At 40.7% G+C, this 25,280-nt stretch overlaps 1 protein-coding gene across 1 annotated transcript in view; it reads left to right on the forward strand.

The window, feature by feature from the left end:
* The window catches only part of col7a1 (collagen, type VII, alpha 1), a 61,885-nt gene that overhangs the window by 31,398 nt on the left and 5,207 nt on the right, over positions 1-25,280 (forward strand). Inside the window, 51 exon segments of the mRNA XM_029432609.1 lie at positions 186-266; positions 368-403; positions 1,015-1,086; positions 1,179-1,223; positions 2,192-2,227; positions 2,600-2,635; positions 3,176-3,280; positions 3,373-3,438; positions 4,264-4,299; positions 4,390-4,425; positions 4,528-4,575; positions 4,665-4,700; positions 5,728-5,853; positions 6,019-6,228; positions 6,322-6,357; positions 6,446-6,490; positions 6,598-6,714; positions 6,817-6,888; positions 6,971-7,015; positions 7,896-7,931; positions 9,087-9,122; positions 9,441-9,485; positions 9,578-9,610; positions 9,756-9,818; positions 9,938-9,973; positions 10,454-10,534; positions 10,665-10,733; positions 16,252-16,287; positions 16,463-16,522; positions 16,628-16,672; positions 16,760-16,795; positions 17,610-17,645; positions 17,729-17,788; positions 17,893-18,018; positions 18,100-18,171; positions 18,348-18,383; positions 18,466-18,525; positions 18,636-18,680; positions 18,982-19,017; positions 19,141-19,176; positions 19,494-19,550; positions 19,653-19,724; positions 20,187-20,258; positions 20,370-20,405; positions 20,510-20,590; positions 22,457-22,510; positions 22,824-22,877; positions 22,965-23,027; positions 23,112-23,174; positions 23,320-23,436; positions 24,677-24,754. Coding sequence (XP_029288469.1) covers positions 186-266; positions 368-403; positions 1,015-1,086; positions 1,179-1,223; positions 2,192-2,227; positions 2,600-2,635; positions 3,176-3,280; positions 3,373-3,438; positions 4,264-4,299; positions 4,390-4,425; positions 4,528-4,575; positions 4,665-4,700; positions 5,728-5,853; positions 6,019-6,228; positions 6,322-6,357; positions 6,446-6,490; positions 6,598-6,714; positions 6,817-6,888; positions 6,971-7,015; positions 7,896-7,931; positions 9,087-9,122; positions 9,441-9,485; positions 9,578-9,610; positions 9,756-9,818; positions 9,938-9,973; positions 10,454-10,534; positions 10,665-10,733; positions 16,252-16,287; positions 16,463-16,522; positions 16,628-16,672; positions 16,760-16,795; positions 17,610-17,645; positions 17,729-17,788; positions 17,893-18,018; positions 18,100-18,171; positions 18,348-18,383; positions 18,466-18,525; positions 18,636-18,680; positions 18,982-19,017; positions 19,141-19,176; positions 19,494-19,550; positions 19,653-19,724; positions 20,187-20,258; positions 20,370-20,405; positions 20,510-20,590; positions 22,457-22,510; positions 22,824-22,877; positions 22,965-23,027; positions 23,112-23,174; positions 23,320-23,436; positions 24,677-24,754 — 3,114 coding nt within the window.

Consider the following 25,280-nt stretch of genomic DNA (forward strand, 5'->3'; position numbering starts at 1 on the left):
GAACACCATGTCATTTTATCAATATCTTGCTGTGCTTCATTCCTCTGGATTCTGTTTACCACACAGTCGATTCCCAGTGGGATGGCAGAAATCTTCACTGCCAAAAGTTGAATCCAGCCACTTAAACTGTTCTCTTACTGTAATTTTAAATGTGGTTTTCTAACTGTAAACATCTGTGTGATCAGGGAGAAAGAGGAACATCCGGGTTAGATGGACGTCCTGGTCTAGATGGTAAACCAGGTGCTGCTGGACCACCTGGTCAGAGGGTACAGTTTATGCCATCTTTTCCCCAAACTATTAAACACATTGTTTGTGGACTCACTGGTGTATGTGTGCAGCTCACACAATGTATTTGTTTCTGTTACAGGGGGATTCTGGGAAACAGGGCGATCCTGGGAGAGATGTGAGTTTAATCCTTCCTGAGTCGTATTAGTTATTAGTTGCTGATATTTTCATGTCATGCTCACTTTACTTGTGAGATTTGTAATTGTTTAGGAAATAGAATTTTTATCATATTATCTCAATTCTGTATTAAACACGTTATTGATAAAAACATATCTGCTCCTGAATTGCATAAATGTGCACTTTATGCGTACATGCTGCAGAGGGCACTGTGGAGATGTTAAACTTCAGTCTTCACTCCCGTGGCCAGTTGTATAAGCCGACTGTAGGGAACGACATCTCCAGGCCAGACTTTTATATAATATTGACCATAATAATCATTCTGAACTGCTCAATTTACAGTTTAAATCCCATTTCAAGGGGCAGACACATGACTGCTCTACTACTGCTGCTGTACATCCAAAACAAATTGCAGTTGCCATTTCTGTCATGTCTGCTAAGTGTCACTACTAAATTATTCATTTCAAACTCTCTTTTTAACTGTCCTCACATCCCCACAATACAGTGCAACACGTGAGCAAATCTAAATCAGTTTTAGCTTAACTGGCAGGTAGTCTAAATAAAAGTTAGATAAAAACATTCACTGTGATGTGCGTTTGTTTGATTGTCCAGGGTTTACCGGGACTTAGAGGGGAGCAGGGCCCCACGGGGCCTGTTGGGCCTCCAGGCACGGCAGGAACACCTGTGAGTTCACACACCCAAACAAAAACCTTTTATATCTGTATTTATATATATATATACATCTTATTCTATAATCCTTTGTTGTTATATTTCAGGGTAAAGCAGGTGAAGATGGCAAACTTGGTTCTCCTGGCAAAATGGTAACTCCTTTTATGATGGCTTTTTATTTTTCAATGCTTGAGGTTAGATCGAGTACAACAGCAAATCATCAGCCTCGACATACAGGTGTACCGGACATGGATCATTTTTAAATAAGTATACAAGCATAATATTCTTGTTTACCCACTCAGACTATTACATAGGAATACAGGTTACAGTTACATCCGATGGCACATGATCAACTCCAGAACAAAAGTGTTTCACATCTGGGCAGTCCCATATTATACTTTGTTATTATTACAAAGTATGCAAATGGGTGTTGGACAGATCTGGAATCGGAAGCGTTTCCTGGGATTCAAATGAAGTCTGTGGAAACATTTTAAATGAATCATTTGATAGTAATTGTTTCGGAATGAGAGGGCCACATTTTCCTAAACTCGAGTAATGCCAGTTCACACATTCCCGACCTTGTCAATCCCGTTGATGGACATGTAGGTATTGGATTCAAACACCTCACAATTGGGTTAAGTAATTATATAATTAAGGAGTGGATGTACGGGAAGAGTATTTTTCCCTGGAGCTCCGTGAGCTTGAATTACTGACCTTATTTTAGAACATTTAGAAAATGTTTAGCAAAAGTTTTCTCAAGGGAGCGAAGCATAAAATATATATAATATAACTCCAATATAGCTGATTTACTTCAGCATCTTAAATGTAACAAAAACTCTCCCCGACATACTGTAATATTACATGTTGGAACCTTTTTCTTAGTGGCATATGAATCTTGTTCACTGCTGTTTGTTTTTTCTCTCGTTCTCGTTCTCTTCTTATTTGGTAATGGCCTTATAAATAAAGCAGTGAGGGCATTTATTTTGGGGTCGGCTGCATAATGGCTGTCTTAAGTGAGTCTCTAAAGCAATGGTACTGAATTATCTGAGTGCTCCTGGAGCAGACCGGCCATTATTCAGTTTGTTTGTTCGTCCCTAATGCATTTTGTTGTGACTTATAGGGTGAGGATGGTGTGCCCGGTGAAGATGGGAGAAAGGTTTGTGGCTGTTTGTCAATTTATACGATCATCTGGCCATAAATAAAACTTTAAATTGACCAACAACAATCTTTTGGCAAATTTCCGTGACAAATCTATAAACTTTTTTCCCTCCGAGATCGTCCTATGAATGTTGTCATGTAAAATGATCTGTTGAAGTGTAGCACTGTGATAAAATACTTGTGATTTATTAAGTTGCACTGTTTTAATACTATAGGACACATCATGTAAAAACAGCAAACACAATTGACTCAAGAGCAATAATAAAAATAAAATCAAACAATACTTTAGTGTCTATTTTAGAAATTGTTTATAAAGATTGTGCTTATTATGTCTGTATGTATTTTTGAATCTACTGTCTTTAATCTGCAGGGTGACAAAGGAGAATCAGGAGGAGCTGGAAGAGATGTCAGTGTTTCCAAATCTCCTTTTACATCATTATCTCTTTGTGTTTTGTTGTCAGTTTGTTTCAACGCTACATCCTGTCCTGTCAGCGTGCCCTATTCCCCCCCTCCCCCCCGCTTCCTGAATTGATCTTTGACTTTATTGTATTACATGTCAGCGTTCCTCCATTCTTTAAAACTTATCACTTCCCTACTCAAATGTGTATTTATCAACTGTAGTTTGCTCTGACATTGACATTACCATCACACTCTCACTCACTGCTGAATCAATAGGCTTCTAAGAAGCAGCTATATAAATTCTCTAGCCTCTGATGATCAAGCCTAGCCTTTAAGAAGGAGCCACTTCAGAAAGGAATCCAGAGAGGCACCAAATGTCAGAATGCTGTTTTCATGTGCAAATTCACATTAATTATCTCTAGAACATCAGTGGAGGGGTGGCAGTGGCCACCTGCTTTGACTTAATAGTTCAGCCTCTAATATAGCGCATGAGGAAGTAACCCTGCGTAGAAAGAGTCTCAGTTGTGTAATAGAATGTGTTTTCCAGGGTCGGGACGGGCAGAAAGGAGACCGGGGCCTTGCTGGCCTTGTCGGACCCTCTGGCCCTTCGGGGCCTCCTGGAGTACCTGGCAGCATTGGTCCTCCCGGACAGGTGCTGCTAACATAGACACATTTGAAATACATTATGAATGGAACTAAAAGTTTATCATCTTTACTTAACAATACGCCGTCGCTGTCTCTCAGGTGGTGTACACTAAAGGAGTTCAAGCGACACCAATCCCAGGCCCGCCGGGGCCTGCAGGAACCCCTGTGAGTATGCATGACTTTGCAGCATTCATGCAGACATTGTTGATAATTACATTCTTGTAATGCATATTAAGCGCTGTATGCGAGGAACGACAGGGACCTCCAGGAGCTAATGTGCATTAGTGGAAGATAAAATCATTATACACAAACAATTTCCTCTACATGTAATTATATTTTAATATGATTGTGTGTCCTTTTGCATACTACCATAAAAAAAATAAACGTCTGAATTTGTTGCCTTACTTTTTTTAATGCAATAATAATAATATTTATATTTACGCTGGCAACGCTTTCTATTTAAATCATTAATTATTACATGATATTAAAAATTTCAGTTTTTCATGATAAGCAAGCTAATGTTAGCTAGCAAATGTTAGCTAGCTAATGTTAGCTAGCTAATGTTAGCTAGCTAAGTGTCAGCAGCGTTAGACTGTTGTAGGTCAACACCGACCGCTTGATCATGAATTATGTTTTGACTTTCAGGCAATTAGAAAGATGGGCATAGCAAATAAGATTTCAATATGTTATATTATTATAAATTATACTTCATAATAATACACATGCACAATAGTACTTTTATTTTAGTATTTCCTTTTAGCATTTTACCTCACCGTCCCTTCAATCTGCAGAGGCCCCCTGGCGGCCCCCACTTTGAAAATCTCTGCTCTAGTTGAGATGTAGATCTCGTGTGGTAATGTTGTCTCCAGCAGCAGCGATCTCCCACATGTAGCAGCAGAGATGTGTTTTTATCTGTCCCTGTATGCTACTGCGGCCCCCCCCAGTCTTATCTCTTGATGTTTTTATCATTGTCCTTGCTCTGTCCTTCAGGGCGTACCTGGGATCCCTGGAGCTGTGGGTGGCAGAGTAAGTCCTAGTCTGTATTGGTCTCAGCTTGCTTTAGTTTAGTAACCATTTAGTCATGTTCTTTTTACCACTTACCTTTCTTTCTTCCAGGGGGATAGAGGTCCATCTGGCCTCAAAGGTGACGATGTAAGTTGAACGTCCATCCCTACTGTATTCTGTGTTGAAAGTGTGACATGAGTGAGGTTTTATGTGTTTCGTGTTGACACTTTGATATCTTTTTATTGGCAGGGGGACCCAGGAGAGGACGGAGCACCGGGCAAACCTGGTACAACAGTGGTAAGACGTCAGCACATTACCTTCAGGTGGAATCATTTATTGTCAATATTCTTCATCTCTGTTGTCTGTTTGTGTATTTCTCTTACCAGGATGTACAGAAGGCTCTGGCCAACTTTGGCATCCAGGTATGTTGACTGCCACACAATTAGGATTTTATTGAATGATTCTGTAATATTTTAGTTTGTTGAGCCTTCAACGCTGAATAAATGTTTATAGTCTTCAGTATTTCATGTCATTTAAGAGCTATGAGCTGTATTTAAATGCGATAGATACATTTTCACATTGGATTTGAACAGATCGTAGCCTGATGATCCCTTTTGAAATGGAAATGTCTGTCCAACACATCAAATTTGTTTTTGATGGACAATTTTGATTGTTACTCTTTTCATCAATGCTTATTTCCTAAAGCCGTGCACCTACATGTAATGTGTGTATAACTACTTTCCCGCTAATGTTTGCACATTTCCTAAAACACCAAAATTGTCCTGGTTAGTATTCAGATATGAGTATTTAGTCAAATATAAAATGTCAAAATGAATTTGTGTTCATTTGAAAACAAACAGTAGACAGCTATTAGTAAGACCATTTTAACTGGATTTGTATTCATTCCTAATTGCCTTAATCTCAATTATTACTCATGTATCTATTATAGATATACGGATGAATATTTTATCACAATGGTCTTGCTAATAGAAAATGTCATGAAGACTTTTAATTTGTCCATTTGCTCTTGTAAGTGTCACCATATCATTTACAGCGTCTGGATGTATTTATAATTTGTCAATTAGTTTGAAAATAAAAGTGTCTTCCAGCCAGTAAAAGTGGATTAACAGAGATGCCATGGTCCAACATGGGATTGGCTCTTGGTTTATGGGCATTATAAAAATAGGACTGCAAGTAGTTCAAATCCATAGCAGCATGTGGGGTTAGATGTCGTAGACCAATGACAGACGTAGTTTATGACTGAATTGTCACTTCTTAGAATAAATATTGCCCTTACAGAGTTTGCTAACCTCATTTAATGTTCCTGCAGATGAAAAACTATCTCAATCCCTCAAAGCAAAACCATATATTTCAGAGTGTTTGTGCATTTTTGTGGCTGAAAGTTATGAAGCGCTTGCCAACCTTTTCCTTTTCCTCCCCTCCACACAGGTGTCTGATCTGAAGGCGGTTGTGGACAGGCAGGATATACAGCTGGCTCCTCCACCGCAGAAGGCAGTGAAAGGTGATAAAGGAGACGGCGGTGAACCTGGCCCGAGAGGACCATCTGGTGCAGATGTAAGTATGACTAAGGGGTTTTTCTTTTTTTCTTACTTGATGAAGACGATCAAAGCACTTCCAGATGGTGCACTCCATTTTGATGTTTAGTAAAATGTCTACTCAACATAATTTAGTTTAAAATGTAGATTTGTTTATCTCTTTACATTTCCTGTTGTGCACCAGGGTTCCCGTGGTTTTCAAGGAGAGAGAGGAGGAAAAGGGGATCAAGGGGAGCGAGGAATCGTGGGAGCATCTGGGCCTCCGGGTAGAGCCATTGGAGAGCGAGGGCCAGGGGGACCTCCGGGGCCCACTGGAGAGTCAGGCAAACCAGGAATACCGGGAATTCCTGGTCGAGCTGGGGAACTGGGGGAGGCTGGAAGACCTGGAGATAAGGTGAGTTGAGTAGAGTTCGGAAAACGAAAAAACTAAATATATTTCATGGACTGAACGTGATTCTGCTAATGTCTTGTTTATCTGCATTTTTAGGGGGATAGAGCAGAGAAAGGTGACAAAGGAGAATCTGTGAGTGTCCACATTACGGTTGTGAGAAGAAATTCATATTTTATGTAAACACTTCCATGCTGAACTCAAATGTTCTTCTGTTTATTAGGGTAAAATTGGGTTAACGGGACAAGCCGGCACACCAGGTCAAAAGGTAAAGGTCATCCTTTATATTAAAACAGTGAAACTACGAGACTCCACATTGTGTAAATATTAGATACACATGGAGTTCATAAGCATTTGTATATGTATGTACTGTAGGGAGCATCTGCTGACTCAGTACTGATTGGTACGACCGGGGTCAGAGGCCCTCCAGGAGTTGTAGGACAGAAGGGAGAACCGGGTGCTGCAGGATCTCCAGGAGCTCTAGGAGAACGGGTAAGATTTTCACTTGATACAAATAATACAATCACATATGTTATGTCATGCCCTGTCGCATGTTTTTAGATGCAACTGAGCTACTTTTAATGTGTCTCACAGGGTTTTGCAGGGTCTCGTGGTGATAAAGGAGACAGAGGACAGTCTGGAGAAAGCGGACGCGATGGCTCGCAGGTGAGCTGGCTCTCAGGTGTAATCTTGAGTAGAATATTGTAACAATCACAAACTCATAAAGTTATTTCTGGTGTTATTTTAGGGAACACCAGGAGAACCAGGAAAACCTGGTCAGGATGGGAAACCGGTAAGTGTAAAGTACTTGATGTGAACTAAGTTGTACTTCTGAAGGTGAAATTGACAATATGTGCTTTTGTTTTTTTAATAGAGCAATAGAGCATGATATAGTTTAATTATTAAGTGAATATTTCTTTCAACAGACTTGGTAAGTGTGTTTTTTTTTCTTATGAGAATAACAATACATAGTCAATCATATATAGTTAATAATGTATTAATTCTATTCCTGATTATTGTGTTTTTGCCTCAATTAATTTACAGTATTGTGAGATGTAAATATAGGAATTCTAATTCATATGAAAGACGTAATGCCCCCGCTCAGCTTTTTGAAACTACTAAACCAGCAGGATTCCAGTTAACATCAGAGGACACATTAAGGTTTTATCTTTTTCCTAACCATACTATATACAGTTACCACTAAAAGCCCAAACACAAATGATGTACTGTCTGTCATGATTGTGTGGTTGGTTGCAGGAATAAATGTAAAGAAAGGAGAGGAGAGGTATTAAGAACTTCCTCACACTTTTTCTTTTCCTTCCCTCCATGTTGGAGCAGGGCCCAACAGGGCCCGCTGGTCCTCGAGGCCAACCAGTGAGTAACCAATAACCCAGCAAAGAGGCTTCCTCTTAGGCTCTATCTTCAGAGCAAACCACCGGGTTGTCTGATGGAGCTCTCTTTTCCCCCTCTTGGACCGAGGCTTCATAGATCCTTAGGCAGTAACCTTTTGCAGCTGGGCGGCTAACACCTCTCTCTCTTACTTCCTCACGCTGCTCATAAATTTTCTGATCTCAGTCCATTTCCTTTTCTGTGTTGTTTGTTTCCCCTCTTCCAACCCACCTGTCCCCCCACCCATCTGTCCTCCACCTTCCTCTGTCTTTCATCCTCTCCAGGGCATGCCTGGGTTCCCAGGAGTTCTAGGCAGACCGGTAGGTTCTCTGCTGCTGGCTGGCATGCTTGAGCTCTGGAGGTGGGAGGGTTGGGAGAATCTGTCCCTGTGGTATTGGATCCAAAGCCTTAGAGATACTAGTCGGCTTTAGCTTAGGCAGGAAATAGCATAAAAGATGTATCCGCATTTAACAACAGGAGACTAGAACAACCTATTATCAGGATGCACACATCGTCATGTACCTCCTAGGCAAATTTCCCCACTTTCATCTTAATGCATTTGTATTGTAAACATCCTTCTGGGAGCTGGGGCCTGGGATAAGAGTCAGACCCTTGATCAGTGCCTCATAAAATATTAATTCAAGACCACGTGTCCCCAAAGCGTCCGTGTCAAACTGAAAAGTTGAATTTTAAACGTGTAAAACACCACAGATTTGTTGGAGGAGATGAAAGGAAGTCTGCTGACTTCCTGAACTGACGCTCTCACCAGGAGCCAGCGTACAATAGTAGAGGGGAATACGAAATTGGGTTTTTGGTGCTCCTAAAATGACTGTGTTGTCAGTTCGCTTGAGTCTGCTTATCGTGCATGCAGCTGTTCCCGCTGCTGTCTGTTGTGTGCTTATCTCTCTCACAGCACTGATTTTTCAGAGCTTACCATGTGAGTGTCTACTTGTTGACATTGTTGATCCTCTGTGTTTGTGTTGTCCTACCAGTTGTTACGACTGTTTATGTGTTTGTGTATTTGTGCTTCCTAGAGATACGCTCATGTCAATCATTGACTCCAATATTATAAAAATATAAATATATATATTTTTAAGTGCTTTTATAAACATATTTATGCATAAATATGTTGCTAAAAGGAATAGTTTGGCATTTTTGGAAGTACAGTTATTCTCTTCCTTGCCTTGGAGTTAGATGAGAAGGTACTCTCATATCTGGTTGTTAAATGTGAAGCTACTGGGCGCACTGGCTTCCTGTAGTTTTGTCGTCACCACGAGGTTGCCAAGCAATCAGCGGAGACTGCAGGAAGTCATATTTAATTTAACACAAGAGTAATATCAATGTTCTTGTCTAACTCTCAGCAAGAGGGCAAATAAGCTTTTCCAAGATGTCAAAATATTCCTTTAAAATGTGGCTTGTGTGCAGTATTAGTCATTAATGTGAAGATACTGTATATGACTTGTATTTGCTTCTAGGGAAACCCAGGAGAGCTTGGTATGAGGGGGCCAACTGTAAGTATCACTTATTAGTCGTTGGACAGAAAAATAATCGTTAACTATTTTCATAATCGATTCATCGTAAGAGTAAATTCTCATGTATAAAAGAAAAGGCTGAAATATAACATATTAAACTCAATATACGTGGGTATTGCACTGACAAAACCAGGCATTTAAAGACAACACCTTGGACATTTTTATCTGACATTTTATAGACCAAGCGATTAATCGAGAAAATAATTGTCAAATTAATGGATATTGAAAATAATTGTTAGTTGCAGCCCTGCTCTTAACAGCAGCAGTTTACATGGTTGTGGTATGTGTTTCAATTAGGGCCCCATGGGTCCCAACGGGCTTCCAGGTCCATCAGGTGTGAAGGTGAGTCAACTGCAGCTCGGTGTGCTACATGTTAAGACATGTATACTGAAATTCTACCATACTAAGTCATAAAACGTGTGTGTCTGTCTCAGGGTATTCAAGGAGAGCCAGGTGTTGGCGTTCAGGTAAAAACAACTTCACTGCTATTTTGCATCTTTTAGACGAGAGGTTCAATGTCTTAGTACTTTATCACATTACAATTTAGACAGTGAAGGTTTAGAACAGAGTGTGGATGTGGACAGAGTGTGAGTTTATTTCTCCTGTGTGCAGGGTCCTCCCGGGGCCCAGGGGAGCACAGGTCTGCCAGGACCATCAGGTCCACCTGGAGCTGTGGTAAGTGTCTTCACTGCTTCTCTTCAGGGAAAAACTGCGTTCATGTTTTCTAATGAAATATCTGATGGTGTGTATCATATTGTGTTCCTTCTAACTACAGTATTTATTTCTCCCTGCAGGGTCCACAGGGCCCTTCAGGACTGTCAGGGCAGGTGGTGAGTATACGATCCTGATCTGGCTGCCAATGTTTCTGTACTGTGGAGCAAAGTGAGGAAGTGAAAAATGGCATTTCAATTATAACTGAACATGGGAAGGTAATTCAATAAAAATACCAAAACATGTGTACCAAGCTTTTGTTGACAAATGGCAGCTTCAGCAGCCTTTTGTGTTCATATTTTAAAAAACAGGTTACAGAACATGTCGTACCTTGTTCTACCTTCAGCTGAAAAACAAGCAATCCCTGCAGCATGTCATGTGCACTGTACTGACTTTTAATTGAAACTGACTAACTCTCTACAACCATTTTCTTGGTTTCATGTTTGTTGTAAACTGTTTGTGTAATAATACTTCATAATTATAAAATAAATATATATAAAAAAGAGAAGAGCCCATTAGTGATCCATATTAATTGATCATGTGTGGCTGATTAGACATCATTTTGAATTAAACATGATGAAGTATATGCTGCTCCACAGGGTCAAGCAGGTAAATCAGGAGTCCCTGGAAGAGATGGGGTGCCTGGCAAAGAAGGAACACATGGATTACCTGGGAAGCAGGTATGTGGTGTGTTAGTGTGTGTGCGAGTGTTTGTGTTCATGTAGTCTACTGTGCATGCAGTGTGTAGTGTTCATGTGCTGTTTTTATCAAGTCCTCCTCTGTGTCATCATTGTGTAATTTATTCCTCAGGGCATAGCTGGACCTCCAGGCCTGGCTGGCTTAAAGGGAGAGCAGGGAGACAGCGGTCCTCCAGGGAAGGTGAGAACATGCTGTATCTACCGATCAGCCTCGGTCTAAGCGGACAGTCAATGAAATTGGTTTTGCGGTTGCTTTTATTCAATGTTATCCCAGCTACAGAAAGATTTGCTGCCTTAATTGATAAAAATATTTCTGTAGCGCTATTATTAGCTTACTGCTTTCATCTGATGCCTATTCTGAGTCTTCCGTCAGAGGTCGTGGTCGGGCTGCTGTTGTTTGTCCACCTGGGGCTGGGGCTGCTTGTAAACCCTGCAATTTGTACACGTCTTAATGTTGTCCAGGAGTCGCACTGTTAGACTGTTAGTTGGTCGTATGTTGCTGCTAGCTGTCTGATATTACAACTCTGAGTAGACTGCAGCAGTGCGAGCAATGAGGGTGAAGAGAGAGGAACATAAAGAGCGCTCCAAGCGGCTCACAAACAGAAAACATCAGAATATAGAGACATTCTCTGTTGGTGAGGGGATCCATCAGCAGCCTCTAGTTAAATCCGGAAGAGACAATAAAATGGGCAAGCAAAGATTTGGGCTGTTTGAATCATGAAATTGTGTTCGACATAGCAACATCAAACACAATAATATTGTGCTGTGATGGAGTTGCACCACATAATTGCTGACATGGGCCCTCATTACAGAGATATATCCAACTGCTTCTCTTATCTTAAGTTTCAAAGATAGGGAAAGTCCTATCTTCCTATTATTAAAGATGCAATTCCTAACCTCATGGCTGTGTCCGATCCAATATCAGACCTCTTATCTTAACTTAGCTGCAGTTGGTAATGAGGATATCTGTCTCATGCACTACTGTCACGATATAGTGACAGTTTCTGCAAATATGACGAATATTTACTTTTAAAGTTACCAACTGTAGCTTTACTAACAGTGTCTGTGGAGGAGAGGATACCCGGGTTGTAAATTCATTTTTAAACACGTGTCAAACGTGCTCTGTGGTAACACAGCTACTTCTGCTATCTGGGCTATTAAAAGTGAGAATAGATCTCTATGAAAACATTTTTGAATATTTGGTTACTTCATTAATTTCTCTCAATGTTCATGCTAACCAGAATCAGGAAACAACTTTAAAAAGATTGTAGCGGCATCTAGACATTAGGCAATCTCTGACACTATGTCTGTCAGAGAGCTACCCACTGTAATATTAAATAACCAGCATAAACATTCCTTCCCATTTGATGGGTATTTTGAGCTTGGATTAGGCAGTAATACGAGAGCTCCATTTCCCCGTGCAAGCTGTCTCTGTTATACGACTGTTATTGATTGACATTCAAAAAGCAAATTCTCTGGCACTTGCTCACCCAGTAAAATGAGTTTTCACATGTCAGGAACGTATCAAGTCACCCTTTCCTGTGTTCACACTACGCTCACAGGTCTATATTATCTAGTGCAGCACAGCCCTGGAGTGTTTTGCAGAATTGTAGCTATATGGGGAAAAACCCTTTTGGAGGCCTGTAGTGCCTCCGATTCTAAAAATAACACAGGAGCCAACCATACATGTGAATTTCAGCTAAATCCCTGCATAGATTTATGGATAATTGGCTTGAGTGTTCTATTAAAGCCTCTACCAGCCTTGTCAGTCTGCAAGTGGCACAAGCTGGTCTGGATTTTCTTGTATACATTTTACATATATTGTAGTAGGTGAGATGTAAACAACAACCCTGGGTGGTCAGACTATATCTTTAGATGTAATAAGAAACAGAGCCAGGAGAAAACTCTCGACAGATATATTTTGCCGTGATCATCATGTTATCATGCACGATTCTTGGCCTTCAAATGGAAACTACCTTACCACTCACACTGAAATATTATTGCTTGTCAGTCTGTATTTGAATGACTGCAGACATATGCTAATAGGGATCAGCTCGAAACGACAACGTCTGTGCCAATTCTGCTGATGAGGATCACAATTTAGCCAAATTTCAGCTCGGTGAGACTGAAAACGACAGAGAAGGTCACATACATTCACAACTTTTTCTCTGCAGAGCTCATCACATCACATAAAATCATCTCTGTTATTCACTTTTTAAAAGCCATGGCTCAATGCAACTTTTTTACTCACATTATCAACATCATTAAACTGCAGATACCAACACCAATCAGACAAGTTTAATCAAATACACTTTTATTAAACTGCTACCAAAACATAAGTAACTAATGTGTGTAAAATTATATGCACTTTACTCCTATTTGCTGTTGCTGTGGTGCTGAGTCTCCCTTATCTGAGCCAGGAGCAATCAAACCTTTTAGCCTGGAGCGCAGCTTTTTGTAATGCACAACTTGAGTCTATCAGGTTTGCTGCCAGATTTCATAATGACATGAAGTAGCATTTCAGTAGCTATTCAAAACTGCAATGTTTTCTAAGCATTTATATTATTTAGTGACTCACTTGTACAGATATGGAGCAGCTGTTTCAGAGATGAAATGTCATTTTGGCTGTATGTGCTTTAGAAAGGTGTGAGCATGTTCAGTAAAGCTTCTTAAGGACATTCTACAACAGGAAGTGGTTGGTCATCCACAACACAAAAAACATCCCTTTTTCTCCGTTGCCAGCTTTACTTTGTTGTCATATGAAAATATTTTCTCACACTTGTGTAGTCTAGAAAGAGTTTTTCACACTTCTGTAGTCTAGAAATAGTTTCTCACACTTCTGTAGTCTAGAAAGAGTTGCTCACACTTCTGTAGTCTAGAAATAGTTTCTCACACGTCTGTGGTCTATAAATAGTTTCTCACTCTTCTGTAGTCTAGAAGGAGTTTCTCACACTTCTGTGGTCTATAAATAGTTTCTCACACTTCTGTGGTCTATAAATAGTTTCTCACACTTCTGTGGTCTATAAATAGTTTCTCACACTTCTGTGGTCTATAAATAGTTTCTCACACTTCTGTAGTCTATAATTGCGTGGCATGATTTTTTTAGTTCACTCCTCTCCTTTCCTCCGCTCTGTTTCTGACTTTAGGTGTGTGCGCACGTATTTGTGTGTGTGTGTGTGTGTGTGTCGGGAGCAAAGCCCCGCCCTTCGCGAAACACAGCGGAGTGAAGCCCCGTCAAAATTGAAAACCCCTTAATAATTTATTGATTATAGGTCCGGTCCGTATAGGTTGCCGTTTGGGTCCAGACTTGCACCGCGGTCCGCCTGTTAGTAACCCATACTCTATGGCAGGCTTATTCAATTAGCGGCCCGCGGGCCGGATACGGCCCTTCTGAACCTTTTTCTGGCCCGCAAGAGGTTGCCTGCAAATCTGGCTGGCATATATAGTATAAATAAAACTAAAGCCTGATTCACACCAAATGCGGAGAAAACGCAGGTGTTTCCATCCCACTCCGAGCTGCAGCGGTGTCCGGAAAAAAACACACTCTATTCGCACCTGCCCTCGGCTCAGTCAATCTCAGCTGCACACTGGGTTGGCGGGCCACAGAGAAAGTCACTCCACTAGAGTTGATTCTGAACATCGTCACTTCCAGAGCGAATGGACGGACACATATTGATTTACTTTGCCAGCCGCAACAAGTAATAATCTGGTGTGTTTATCGTGCAACGAATGTATTTCTGTGATGAAAGAATACAACGTGAAGCGACACTACAAGTCAAGTCACGGCTCGTTTTCTGCCAGATGTCCCGTGGGCTCAGAGGAACGGAGAAAGAAAGTACAGGGACCGTTAGCATCCTTTAACGGAGTCAAGTGGCTTTTGGTCGCTTTTGCCCGGAACAAGAGAGCCACGATGGCATCCCTGCTTTGTGTTAGTCCTCTCCTCTCCTCCGCTGTGTCTGACTGACTGAGTCGCGCGAGGCAGAGAGAATGTGAGCGCGCAAAGTAACGCAGTAAACACGGACACGTGCACATAAACAAGATACATATCATTTAATAAAAGAGCTTCTGAATATAAAAAAACCCCAAAGTGTAATTTCTCTCACTGACTCAAACAGGCCCAACATGACAGAAGTCTGACATGTTTGTAGTTCTATAGGACTACATCACCTGACTTAATGTGATGCATTCTTAGTGTAAATGCAAAGACACATCTGCTTTATGATTCAAATAAGCCTACTCACTGTTAAATTGTAAACATGTGTAAGATATGTATGTTATTGTGAGTCTGATGCTACTGTTTCACTCTGTTCTATTTGCATTTAGTATTTCATTTTATGGATATGGACTTGTTTTCAAAGCACCTTATGTATGTTTGGAAGTGTTGAGGATATTATAAACAGGGCTACTTACTGGTAATGTGGTGAATACTGTTTTATTATATTCATCTTTCTTTCTACATTAGTGGACATGGACCTGTTGGGAAAACAACTCTTGTCTCCTTGGTTTTAAAGATGCAACATTTTGCACTTTTGTGTGAAGCCTTGTAGCCACAGCTTTCCTACTGTTCTGAATGGACTGGTTGCTTTCGGTGATACAAATAAAGTGAAAAAAGGGGATGCACGTGGCTAGTTAATTTCATGTATGAGTAACTATTAACACTACTGTAAGTAAGAGTTATTTGTAGTGATTCATTGACAAAGTATTGTGTGGCCCACAAACCCCAGTGATTTTCCTATTCGGCCCACTTGCTAATGAAGTTGAATAGCCCTGCTCTATGGGGTGTTTTTATCAAATGTGCTGTAGCAGGTAGCTGTTCTCAAGCTCGCATGCTACACTACAGCTTTTTGTGAGGCTTTAAAAACATTATGCCTCAGGGAATATTTGTCCTAAGTGCATATACTGTCATTTTTATCAGAGAGAGGGCAAGGACGTGTAACAAAGGTGTCCGGCTGAAGTTGAACCAGGGATGTTGCGATCACAGCATATAGTATGCATCTTAACTACCAGACAACAATTTAAACTCCTCATTGCCAAAATCTACTGGTCACCAGTGTTTGAAGTTTCTCTCTGTTCGTAAAAAGTGTCTGAAGAGAAAGACACAAAAATGGAGCTTGCTTGTCAGGTACTCTGTATTCACTGCCATTCCTGCTGTTTGTTATGTTCACATGAATCGTGATGAGTGTCTCGAAACGGCTCCCTCACTGCTGACTGCCTCAGGTTCAGCACCTTGGACAGAGCCACAGTGACACTGTCAGTGAGTTCACTAGTTTGATGAATAACGAGGCAACACTTGCCCATCTGCTCAGAAGCTCCACCATTTGTTCACATGCACACACACAGCAAACATCGCATCCAGCTCCATAGCTGGAATGGACTTTGATAGCGGACACGTGTAAAGCTTTCTAAAATACAGCTTCAAGCATTTTTTGGTTTCAATCATTCTGAGTGCAAGAACTAGAGCTTCCTATTTGCTTAATTCACTCATTCCCAGACAACTTTAATGGACGTTTTGTCAACACAGGGCCTAAAGAATAACAGGACACCAATAAAATAAGTGGCACTTGATCACAAAGTAACTCCTGAGCGACAATATCTGCAAATTGTTTCTTGAATGGTCATGTTTAATTGACTATGTATATTATAAACACGAGAATTGCTGCGCAGGTATTACTATTATTTTCTCCACTTTTATCTCACAGGCTGTGGCTGGACCCCCTGGAGCAAAAGGAGAAAGGGTGAGTAACGTGGAAGTACCTACATAAACCTTTTTTTCCATAGAATGTAAATGTGCAACATACTGAATTAATGGAGCTTAGTCCGGAGATAAAAGACTAAACAATGATAAATGAGGAAGCAGAACAGAGTAGCTGAATGCAGCTGACATCTCTGTCCTGGTTATGATTGATGCAGGGTCTTAGTGGTCAAACACTGCCCGGCACGGCTGGAGAGAGAGGTCTATCTGGAGAAAAGGTGAGTCTGATCGAAAGCATTAGCACTGAAGGCTCCCACTAGACATGAGCGTGTAAATGTCAAGTGCTTTTTCATTAATACTGTATCATAACTGCTTTGTTTCAGGGTAACAGGGGAGACAAAGGTGTTGCTGGAAACAAAGGAGAGAGAGTGAGTAGCGTCATGCTGCAGAGCAACACATATTCTGACAGTTACCACAACAACATGTTCACGTTGTGTTGTCTGTCGTCATCCTAGGCAGAGGATGGTGAACCAGGAGAGCCCGGAGAAGATGTGAGTTATCCGCATCCACTGCCACTGTTTTCAGTTATTTAGCCAATGCACTTTTTTATTCAAGTACCTAGTTTCCTTTACTTTTTAGAATCTTTTCTTTTAATATAATTTTTATATTCGGGATGTTTCTGCTTGGAGGGCCTGTCCAGTAATCGGCTCCAATTTGGAAGTTTTATTTATCCTAGTTTTGTAATCGCATCCTACTTTAACATAATATTTAATGTCATGGCCTTTCTGTTATCTAGAAAACACACACATGTGCAGTAACTATGTAATGATACAGATACATTTATGCAGAATTTATCACACATTTTAAACTCGGGTGTTAAACTCCTTCTCTGCAAAGTCAGTCCGATGATTTAATGTTAACTCAATCAGCGCTTTTTCTACAGCAGCGTTATTAAAGTCTCTAGACCTCCTATCTAAAAGTGTCAACTGTAATTGAGACCAACCTCCTCTGAAGCTTGAGTTTTTGATTAGTTGTTGTCCTGGAGATTAACGAGGCATATTAAATGTAATGACAACCAAACCTCTGACATTACACACCAACACTGATGAAACGTGTCTTCACAGGAACAATAACAAATGCCAAACAGATATTTGGTGGACATGCAGACATGCGTAACACCACTTAATCAAACTGCAACTGTACTTATGTTAATGTTATTATTATGATTATTATGATTCATTTAAAATAACAATAGTTTGCATGTTTCTGTTTTCTTTCCCATAATGCATCATTGGTATGGGTCTTTAAAAAAATCCACAATCAGTTATTCTTATTTTCACACCCTCGTATTTGTTCTTCATGCAGGGAGCACAGGGGTCTTCTGGGTCAAAAGGAGATAAGGTGAGCTTCTGCCATGTGTTTTATTAATTTGCCTGAAATCAAACCCAATCCATGTGACCGTAATGACAAAATGTGTGTTTCAGGGAGAGAAGGGCATAGGGCTGGCAGGTCCTCCTGGTCTGGATGGGCCTCAAGGTTTAAAGGTGAGAAACAGCATGTGGTGCAGTATATATGATTCCTCTCCGATCAGTTAGTGTGATGAATCAGATGTGCCACAGGTCAAAATCTAACTCTCACTTCCTTTCAGGGAGATCCAGGCCTTCCAGGTCCAGCTGGGCCTCCTGGGCTACAGGGGAAGTCAGGAATTGCCGGGCCGCCTGGACTGAGTGGAGAATCTGGACAACTAGGACCTCCTGGACCACAAGGGGAGAGGGTGTGTGGAGCTGCTCATTTCACAATACTGCTTTCTCTCTTAATATCTGTGATTTTATAACTATTGATGTCTCATTTTCAGGGTCTCCAGGGCTTTGCCGGCCGTACAGGAAATAGCGGACCCCCGGGTCCTTCTGGACCTCCGGGAGAGGCAGTGAGTTTAGACCCTGTTTTTATTACACTGTGATTAGTGGCTAGCTTCAGCTAAAATAATATTATTTAGGCGCGATGTTGCTCTTTCTGGACTTCTAGTTTTTAAAAAGTAAAAGGTCTGAAATGGACAGAAACAGATGAGTGATGATTTAATACGATCAATACTTTGTTTTCTAGGGCTCTCCTGGTACCAACGGTGTAAGGGGGGACAAGGTGACTATGCAATCCGACACATACTGTCTACCTGCCTAAATGTTAATGGATTTTTGAAGGGTGTACATATTTCTGTTGCCAGGGGGAAGTTGGCATCGGAGTCCCCGGTCTCAGAGGAGAGAGAGGAGATTCAGGGCTGAGAGTAAGACATCAGTTACATCAGTGTGTCATTGAAGATGTGATCTAATATGAATCTGCCTCTGGATGATAGAAACTGTATTCATGTGCCTTTTCCTGTCTGTCGTGTCTTAGGGAGAGGAGGGCCGTGCTGGCTCGGACGGGGAGAGAGGGCCAACGGTAAATACCAAAAGTTCCCTTTTTATCCATCACTCAGGAACACGACGCCTCTCCACTAAAGCTTTCAACATCAGTGTTGTGTTTTTCGAAATGCCTAATTCACCAAGAGTCAGTCTGTATGCAGGCATAAAGGGCTGTTCTTCACAACGGACACAATCTATTAGATTGTAAACGAGTTATTCAATAGGCCTTCTCCTCCCTCACAGTGTTGCAGTGTCCATCATTTTAAAACTCAACCTGTGCTCACCCTTTAATCAAACTGTATATTTATTTATATAATGTGTGTTTTTGTGTTCATCAGGGTCCCCTCGGCATTCGTGGTGGTCGAGGAGAGAAGGTAAATACTAAGAGTCCTCTCCCCATTTTGATGTGTCATCATGCCAGCTGCGTCCCTTGAGCGTTCTGCTACATTGACACACTTGAACAAATGTTTTGCTCTCAATCTTCTTCTTTTATCAAGGGGGACATTGGGCTGCAAGGTGACAAAGGAGAGAAGGTGTGTGCATTTTAATATCTAATAAATAGCTTGCTCTCTTTCACTCTCTATATATGTATATATGTATATATATATATACATTTATATTAGTAAAGAAGACATTGGGTAGAGTAAGTGGAAAATATGACACATTGTGGCTGGTCTGAAAGAGCTCTTTCATGAGCGAGCAGGTGGAATATATGAATACACACAATGTTGATGAGCTTCGATAGTATAAGTGACACCGCTCAAGAAAAGGTAAGCGGATGAAACATTGCGTGTTGATGTTTTGGCTTTGGGGAGAAGCCAGATGTTTACAGCTGTACTGTCACTCACAGGGGGACACTGTGCTGGTGGGAGGACCTGCTGGAGAAAAGGGCACCAAAGGAGAAACGGTCAGTGAACACCTGGATGCCTCCAGTCAAATATCCTCTTTTGTTCTTACAGTGTATATTTGGTTTTGCTTGTTGTGGATGTATCTTTTGTTCCATTTTTAGAGTGACAGGGGACCCAAAGGTGTGCTGGGAGAAAAAGGGGTGAAGGGTCAAGAGGGCCCTCTAGGGGAGCAGGTGAGTGTGTTTCTTGCCAGAACATATGTGATTGCTTTATGATTGCTACTAATGATCATTTTAATTTTTGAGTTATCTGTTAATTGTTTTTACAGAGGAATTAGCTCATTATTTGGTGAAGGAAATGTACCCTCATAAATTTCGAAAGATACATCTTATTTAACCAGCAGTCCATGATAGTAGTCCGTACTGTATGAAGCAGAGAAAGCTACATGATTTGTTGCATTTGAGAAGCTAAACAATGTTGAGCATTTGTGCTTGATGATAATTATCAACATTTTTCTCAATGATCTTTTACATTTTTGAGTATTTTTTTTTTAAAAGCTGTAACGCAACCTGGAAAAGATGAGATTTTAACAATATTTTATATTGCAGAAATCAAAAGATTAGATAAGATGTAACTGTATTGATATTACACATGATTCAATATGCATATTTCTCTGTATGTGTGTTTGACATTAGGGTCTGAGGGGAGAGCCGGGAGACAGAGGATCCATGGGATTCCCAGGTGCCCGTGGCCCTGGTGGACAGAAGGCAAGTATCGCTGAGCCTGGATGATCATTGTGATTAAATTAGTGTCAAAATTAACAGTACACATAATAATTTCACTGCTGTAATGACTGTAATTCTGTCATCTCTCTGCAGGGAGAAGCTGGCCTACATGGAGTACCTGGTGAATCGGTCTGTGATTGTAATTCCATACAAATACAGATTTAGCATTTTCTGTGTATGGTTTTCTCTCTTTGATTGACAGAACGAGGAATAGAGTCTGATTTTTCTTCCAGGGTTTATCAGGAAAAGACGGGCTGCTAGGGCAGAAGGGGGATAAAGGAGAGCTTGGTATCGTAGGAATGAGAGGAATCAAGGTATTGTGTGTGTGTGTGTGTGTGTGTGTGTGTGTGTGTGTGTGTATGTGTGTGTGTGTATGTGTGTGTGTGTGTATGTGTGTGTGTGTGCGTGTGTGTGTGTGTGTGTGTGTTCATGAGATGATGCTTGTTCTTTCTGTGCGGTTTCAACCTGATGATGCGGTTCACAACTCGATAATACCAATGACATTGATATGATTGCAGATTATTACTACAATTTGTGAAGAAAAAAAATATCCATGCAGATTATTTGCTTTGACCCGAACATTATGATTATAAATACCCGAAAATTTGTGTTTTGCTCAGTCTGATAGAATTAATTGCCATTTCCTTTCACTTCATTTATTCATTTGATTTATATTTGAATCACTGAATTATTCAAAGGCTGTAGGCGACAATTCAGAGGGTTGTTTTTCTGTTATAAAAACCTTTTATTAGGTAATCGCATTGAGATAAATATTTGTTTTGGAAGGGAGACCAGAGTACAGCAGGAGAAATAAGTACAGAGAGAAGACACACACAAACATTTACAAAATAAAGCATCACAATCACGACCAGTTTAAAAAGGTACAACGTTTTAAATTGCTCAGTGGGATGAGATTTTAAGCTTTAAAATAATATTTAAACATTTTGTGAAGTACAACTAGTTTGGCTCTGTCCAAAGTTAACAAACTCCACCTACCAACTCTCTAAACCTCTTAACAGAGATATAGTCACGCACATAACGCCCTGTACATGTTATGTATGTATCATATTGGGTTTTAGAGGTGCTGGTGGACAAATGTTGTTACCTTTAGGCAGAGCCAGGCTAGCTGTTACCCCTTGTGTTCAGTCTTTGTGCTAAGCTAACCTACTGCTGGCTGTAGCTTCATTCATTTGAGATGATGATCTCCGCTAACTCTCTTTACCAAAATGTCAAACTATATATTATATATATATATAAACAATAATTAGGCATTACAAGATATTTCCATAGTGAGGTACAGATATGATTGCTAACCAATTTTTATTTTTATTTTTCTGTGCCAGTCGCTGAATTATTTGAGTTTGCCATTGACTGTATATAAGAAATGGATGTAGTCACCCTGCTGTCACCCATTGGCTCATGGACTACGATTTTGAAGCCTTGAGTTGGCATTTTGACCCTTTGCCATCTTGTTTTATTGTAACCAGCAGTGACATGAGATGGTGGAGCAAAGCACAACCGAATGCCGAAAAAGACATATCTAGGCAAAGTGTTACATTTAACTTTCATAAACTGAAAACACACTGTGAAAGGGTTAGACTAGCGATTAAGACCATAAACTTGTTTACTGAGGTAATAAATCGAGTAAGAAGTATAGGGTCATAGACTTTGATACAATCGGACATCTTTTCGCGGTGGAGTCGCCCCCTGCGGGCCATTTGAGAGAATGCAAGTTTAATGCACTTTGCATTAGCTTCACTTTTCAGACCCGGAGGCTGCCGCTAGGTGTGTACGATGAAATCACTAGCCAACTTTAAAGGCTACAAAAGAAAAACCGTGATGAAAAAAGGTCACGGGGTGCATTTGAAGATAATACCAGTGTTCTATCACTTGTACGTGTGGATTTAGCACGACTGCACCAGACAACAGTTCTCTGCAGCTGTATTGCCACTTGTCTCAACACCCATTTTAAGGAGAATGAAAGCACCTAGTTCTGCCTCATGTGTCACTGTTTTGAGTCATGTTCATTATGTGCTTACGTGCACGCGCACAATGATTCAGATTGATTAGCAGGTGAGAAGAATGTATGTGTGTATGTGTGTTTGGAACATCGTATCCCCTTTTGTGACTCACGAGCCTCTTCATGTGTCTCTGTCAATGATGAACGTATGTGTTTCCAGGGTGACCGAGGACCCAAGGGGGCTTGTGGAAGCGATGGACCCAAAGGAGTCAAGGTGGGATTGAGAAAGAGATAAAAGAGTAAAGAGAAAAGAGAAAGAAATAGCATGAATGAAGACATTGTAAAGTGCTAAGTTCACACCAATTGGGATTTTGACACAAGGTTTTTATTCTGTCCAAATAATGAACAAAGAGACGGAAGCATTTTAACATTTCACTAATAGCTAGTGGTGTGTGAAGCTAGATACAGTGTCCTTTTGTTGAGATTATATGTGAAACGTAAATAAATTGAATGAGTCAGACATTTATGAGTCATATACTGTGTGGTAAGTACTTGAAAACTGAATGAATCTGACTGTTTGAGTTCAGGGGGATGCTGGTATTCATGGACGATCAGGCTTACCAGGAAGAAAAGGAGAACAGGTATGTGTAATATCGGTGGTAGAAAAACAGATAATTATGTGCCTCTGTGTGTTCCTTAAGATTGGGAATACTCTCTGTGTTTTCCAGGGGGAACTCGGACCTTCTGGGGCTTCAGGCGGTCCTGGAAAAGAGGGAATAGTCGGCCCCAAGGTATGTGCTTTACTATATTCTCTCTAACAAACTATAAATGTCTCCAAACATAAAGTGTAACCACTTTTTCTTTTCTGTTTTTAGGGCGACCGTGGTTTTGACGGGCTTGCAGGACCCAAAGGAACTCAGGGAGAGAAAGGTGAAAGGGTGAGTTTCTAACTTCAACTTCAGCAGTGCAGTGATCTAATCTCAATATTAGTATGTATGTACTATAAGAAGCACAACATCGCTCATCCTCACAACTACAGCATTTCTCGTGATCCTTTACTACCTGTCTCTCTGCTTCATTTAGGGTCCGTCCGGCGTACCTGGTCCCCCTGGGCCCAGAGGAGTGGATGGGGTCCTTGGACTGACTGGCGCTCAGGGAACATCTGGTGCTAAAGGCCCAGAGGGGCTTCAGGGACAGAAGGTGACTATCTTTACTTTGGCTTGATGGTGGCAAATTCTACCCGTCACATCAATGGAGACAGAGGTCTATTAAAGGAATACTTTACCCACAAAATGATCATGTATATCAGTACTCACCCCGTGTTACCGGGGACGACTCCACGGTGAACACAGAATCCAAGCATTGAGAGAAACTGTGACACTTGGATTACGCTTTACGAGTTGTGTGAGAGTTTGTAAGAAGATGTTTTGATATAGTGTTGCTGTTGCAATTGACTTCTTCTCTTCAACTCATTCTTCGTCTACTGCTTATTAAGAATGTAGGGTAACACAGGGTGAGTAATTGATTTACAAACGATCATTTCAGGGGTGAAGTGTTCCTTTAATGAAATGAGGTATAAGGAAATTAGGTGCATCATCAATTATGACTGCACACATTTAATGGTGATCTAGGAAATATTTTTATTTCTAATTGAAGCAAGAATAGACATAGCAGCAGTCAGAAGTGTGTGAGTGGCAACAAAGATAACACTTTTGTTTTTGACAGTTGTGACATTAAGAATATGATGTAAGACTGCTATAAAAAGAATGCTCTCTTTATGTATTTCTCCTTGGTTTGTTCTCCTTTTTCTTCCTTACCTGATAGCTGGTTTTGTTTGATTGCTGTGTATTGTTTCATGATGATTGACAGTTTGATGGGCCCAGTGTTTGACTGGCTTGTCTGCTGTATATCAAGTATTTAAAGAAAGCTGGTGACAGGAGAGCAGGGTTATATCGAGTCTCTTTAATAGGTGCACCTTTTTTTTCTTCCAAACTGAGTCAACCTAGTTGCATTATTTTCCTAAACAAATATTTTTGCTTTGGTGCAGCCTGAAAGGAAAGCTAAGCATCTGATCTGTTAATAGGATGAAAAATCAGTAAACACTTGGACAAAAAAAAACTGTAAAGCTGCAGTTACGCAATGTCCCAGGACTGCATTATGACAGTATGAAAGTTGTAGCTGTAGCTTTGATGTCTGCATCACTGTGAAATGAACTGTGTGTGTGGATTGAAGCAGCGTTAGTACAGTAACAGTGGAAATAAAGTGCAACATAAACGCTTATCTTTCTTTGTTTTCACTGACACGTGCAAAATACCACATGTCCTGAGAATGTGTATACAGAGGCAGTGGGACAATTCTTAAACTTTTTATCTTTTTACTTGTAATGTAAGTCTACTGCTCCCATGTTGTTTGTTGAAATGTTCTTTTACCTGTGTGTCAGGGAGAGAGAGGTCCAATCGGGCCCTCCATGGTTGGTCCACGTGGTATCCCAGGGATCCCGGGGGAGCGAGGAGAGTCGGTCAGTGTAACACTTTTCTCCTGCTTATTTTCTTGGCAACCATCTTTGATAGTAAACCACTTGCCAAGGTCAGGGCATTCTTGGGACCCTAATCAAAAATATTTGAAAGAACTTACCGTCACACAGCGCTGAAGTACTTGTTGAACTTCAGTACCACACATTCCACAGTGTGCCAAAATAACCATTCTTCAGGGACACTGAATTCCCCTGTTCATGTGAGCTCCTCGATGCCACTTCATCGTTTTGACAGTTAAATTTGTATGGATCAATAACGGGTTATTTGAAATGACAACCACATATTATTCGACCTCTTCTATATTTATTTGTAATTTATGGTTCCTCAAAGGGATCCCATACATGGACACAGGACGTAGAGACTGAGAAACCAAAATGTAATGACATTTTTTATGTATCTGTATAAGTGGCAATAGCTGATTTAACTTTTCGCTTTGACTTTGCATGTAGGTCATGCGCTGCACCTGGCCTCAGCCTAATGAATTAATGTGCTGCAAGCCTCTCTGTGGGT

The sequence above is a fragment of the Cottoperca gobio genome, chromosome 5 (assembly GCF_900634415.1).
Source record: "Cottoperca gobio chromosome 5, fCotGob3.1, whole genome shotgun sequence".
Taxonomy (NCBI): domain Eukaryota; kingdom Metazoa; phylum Chordata; class Actinopteri; order Perciformes; family Bovichtidae; genus Cottoperca; species Cottoperca gobio.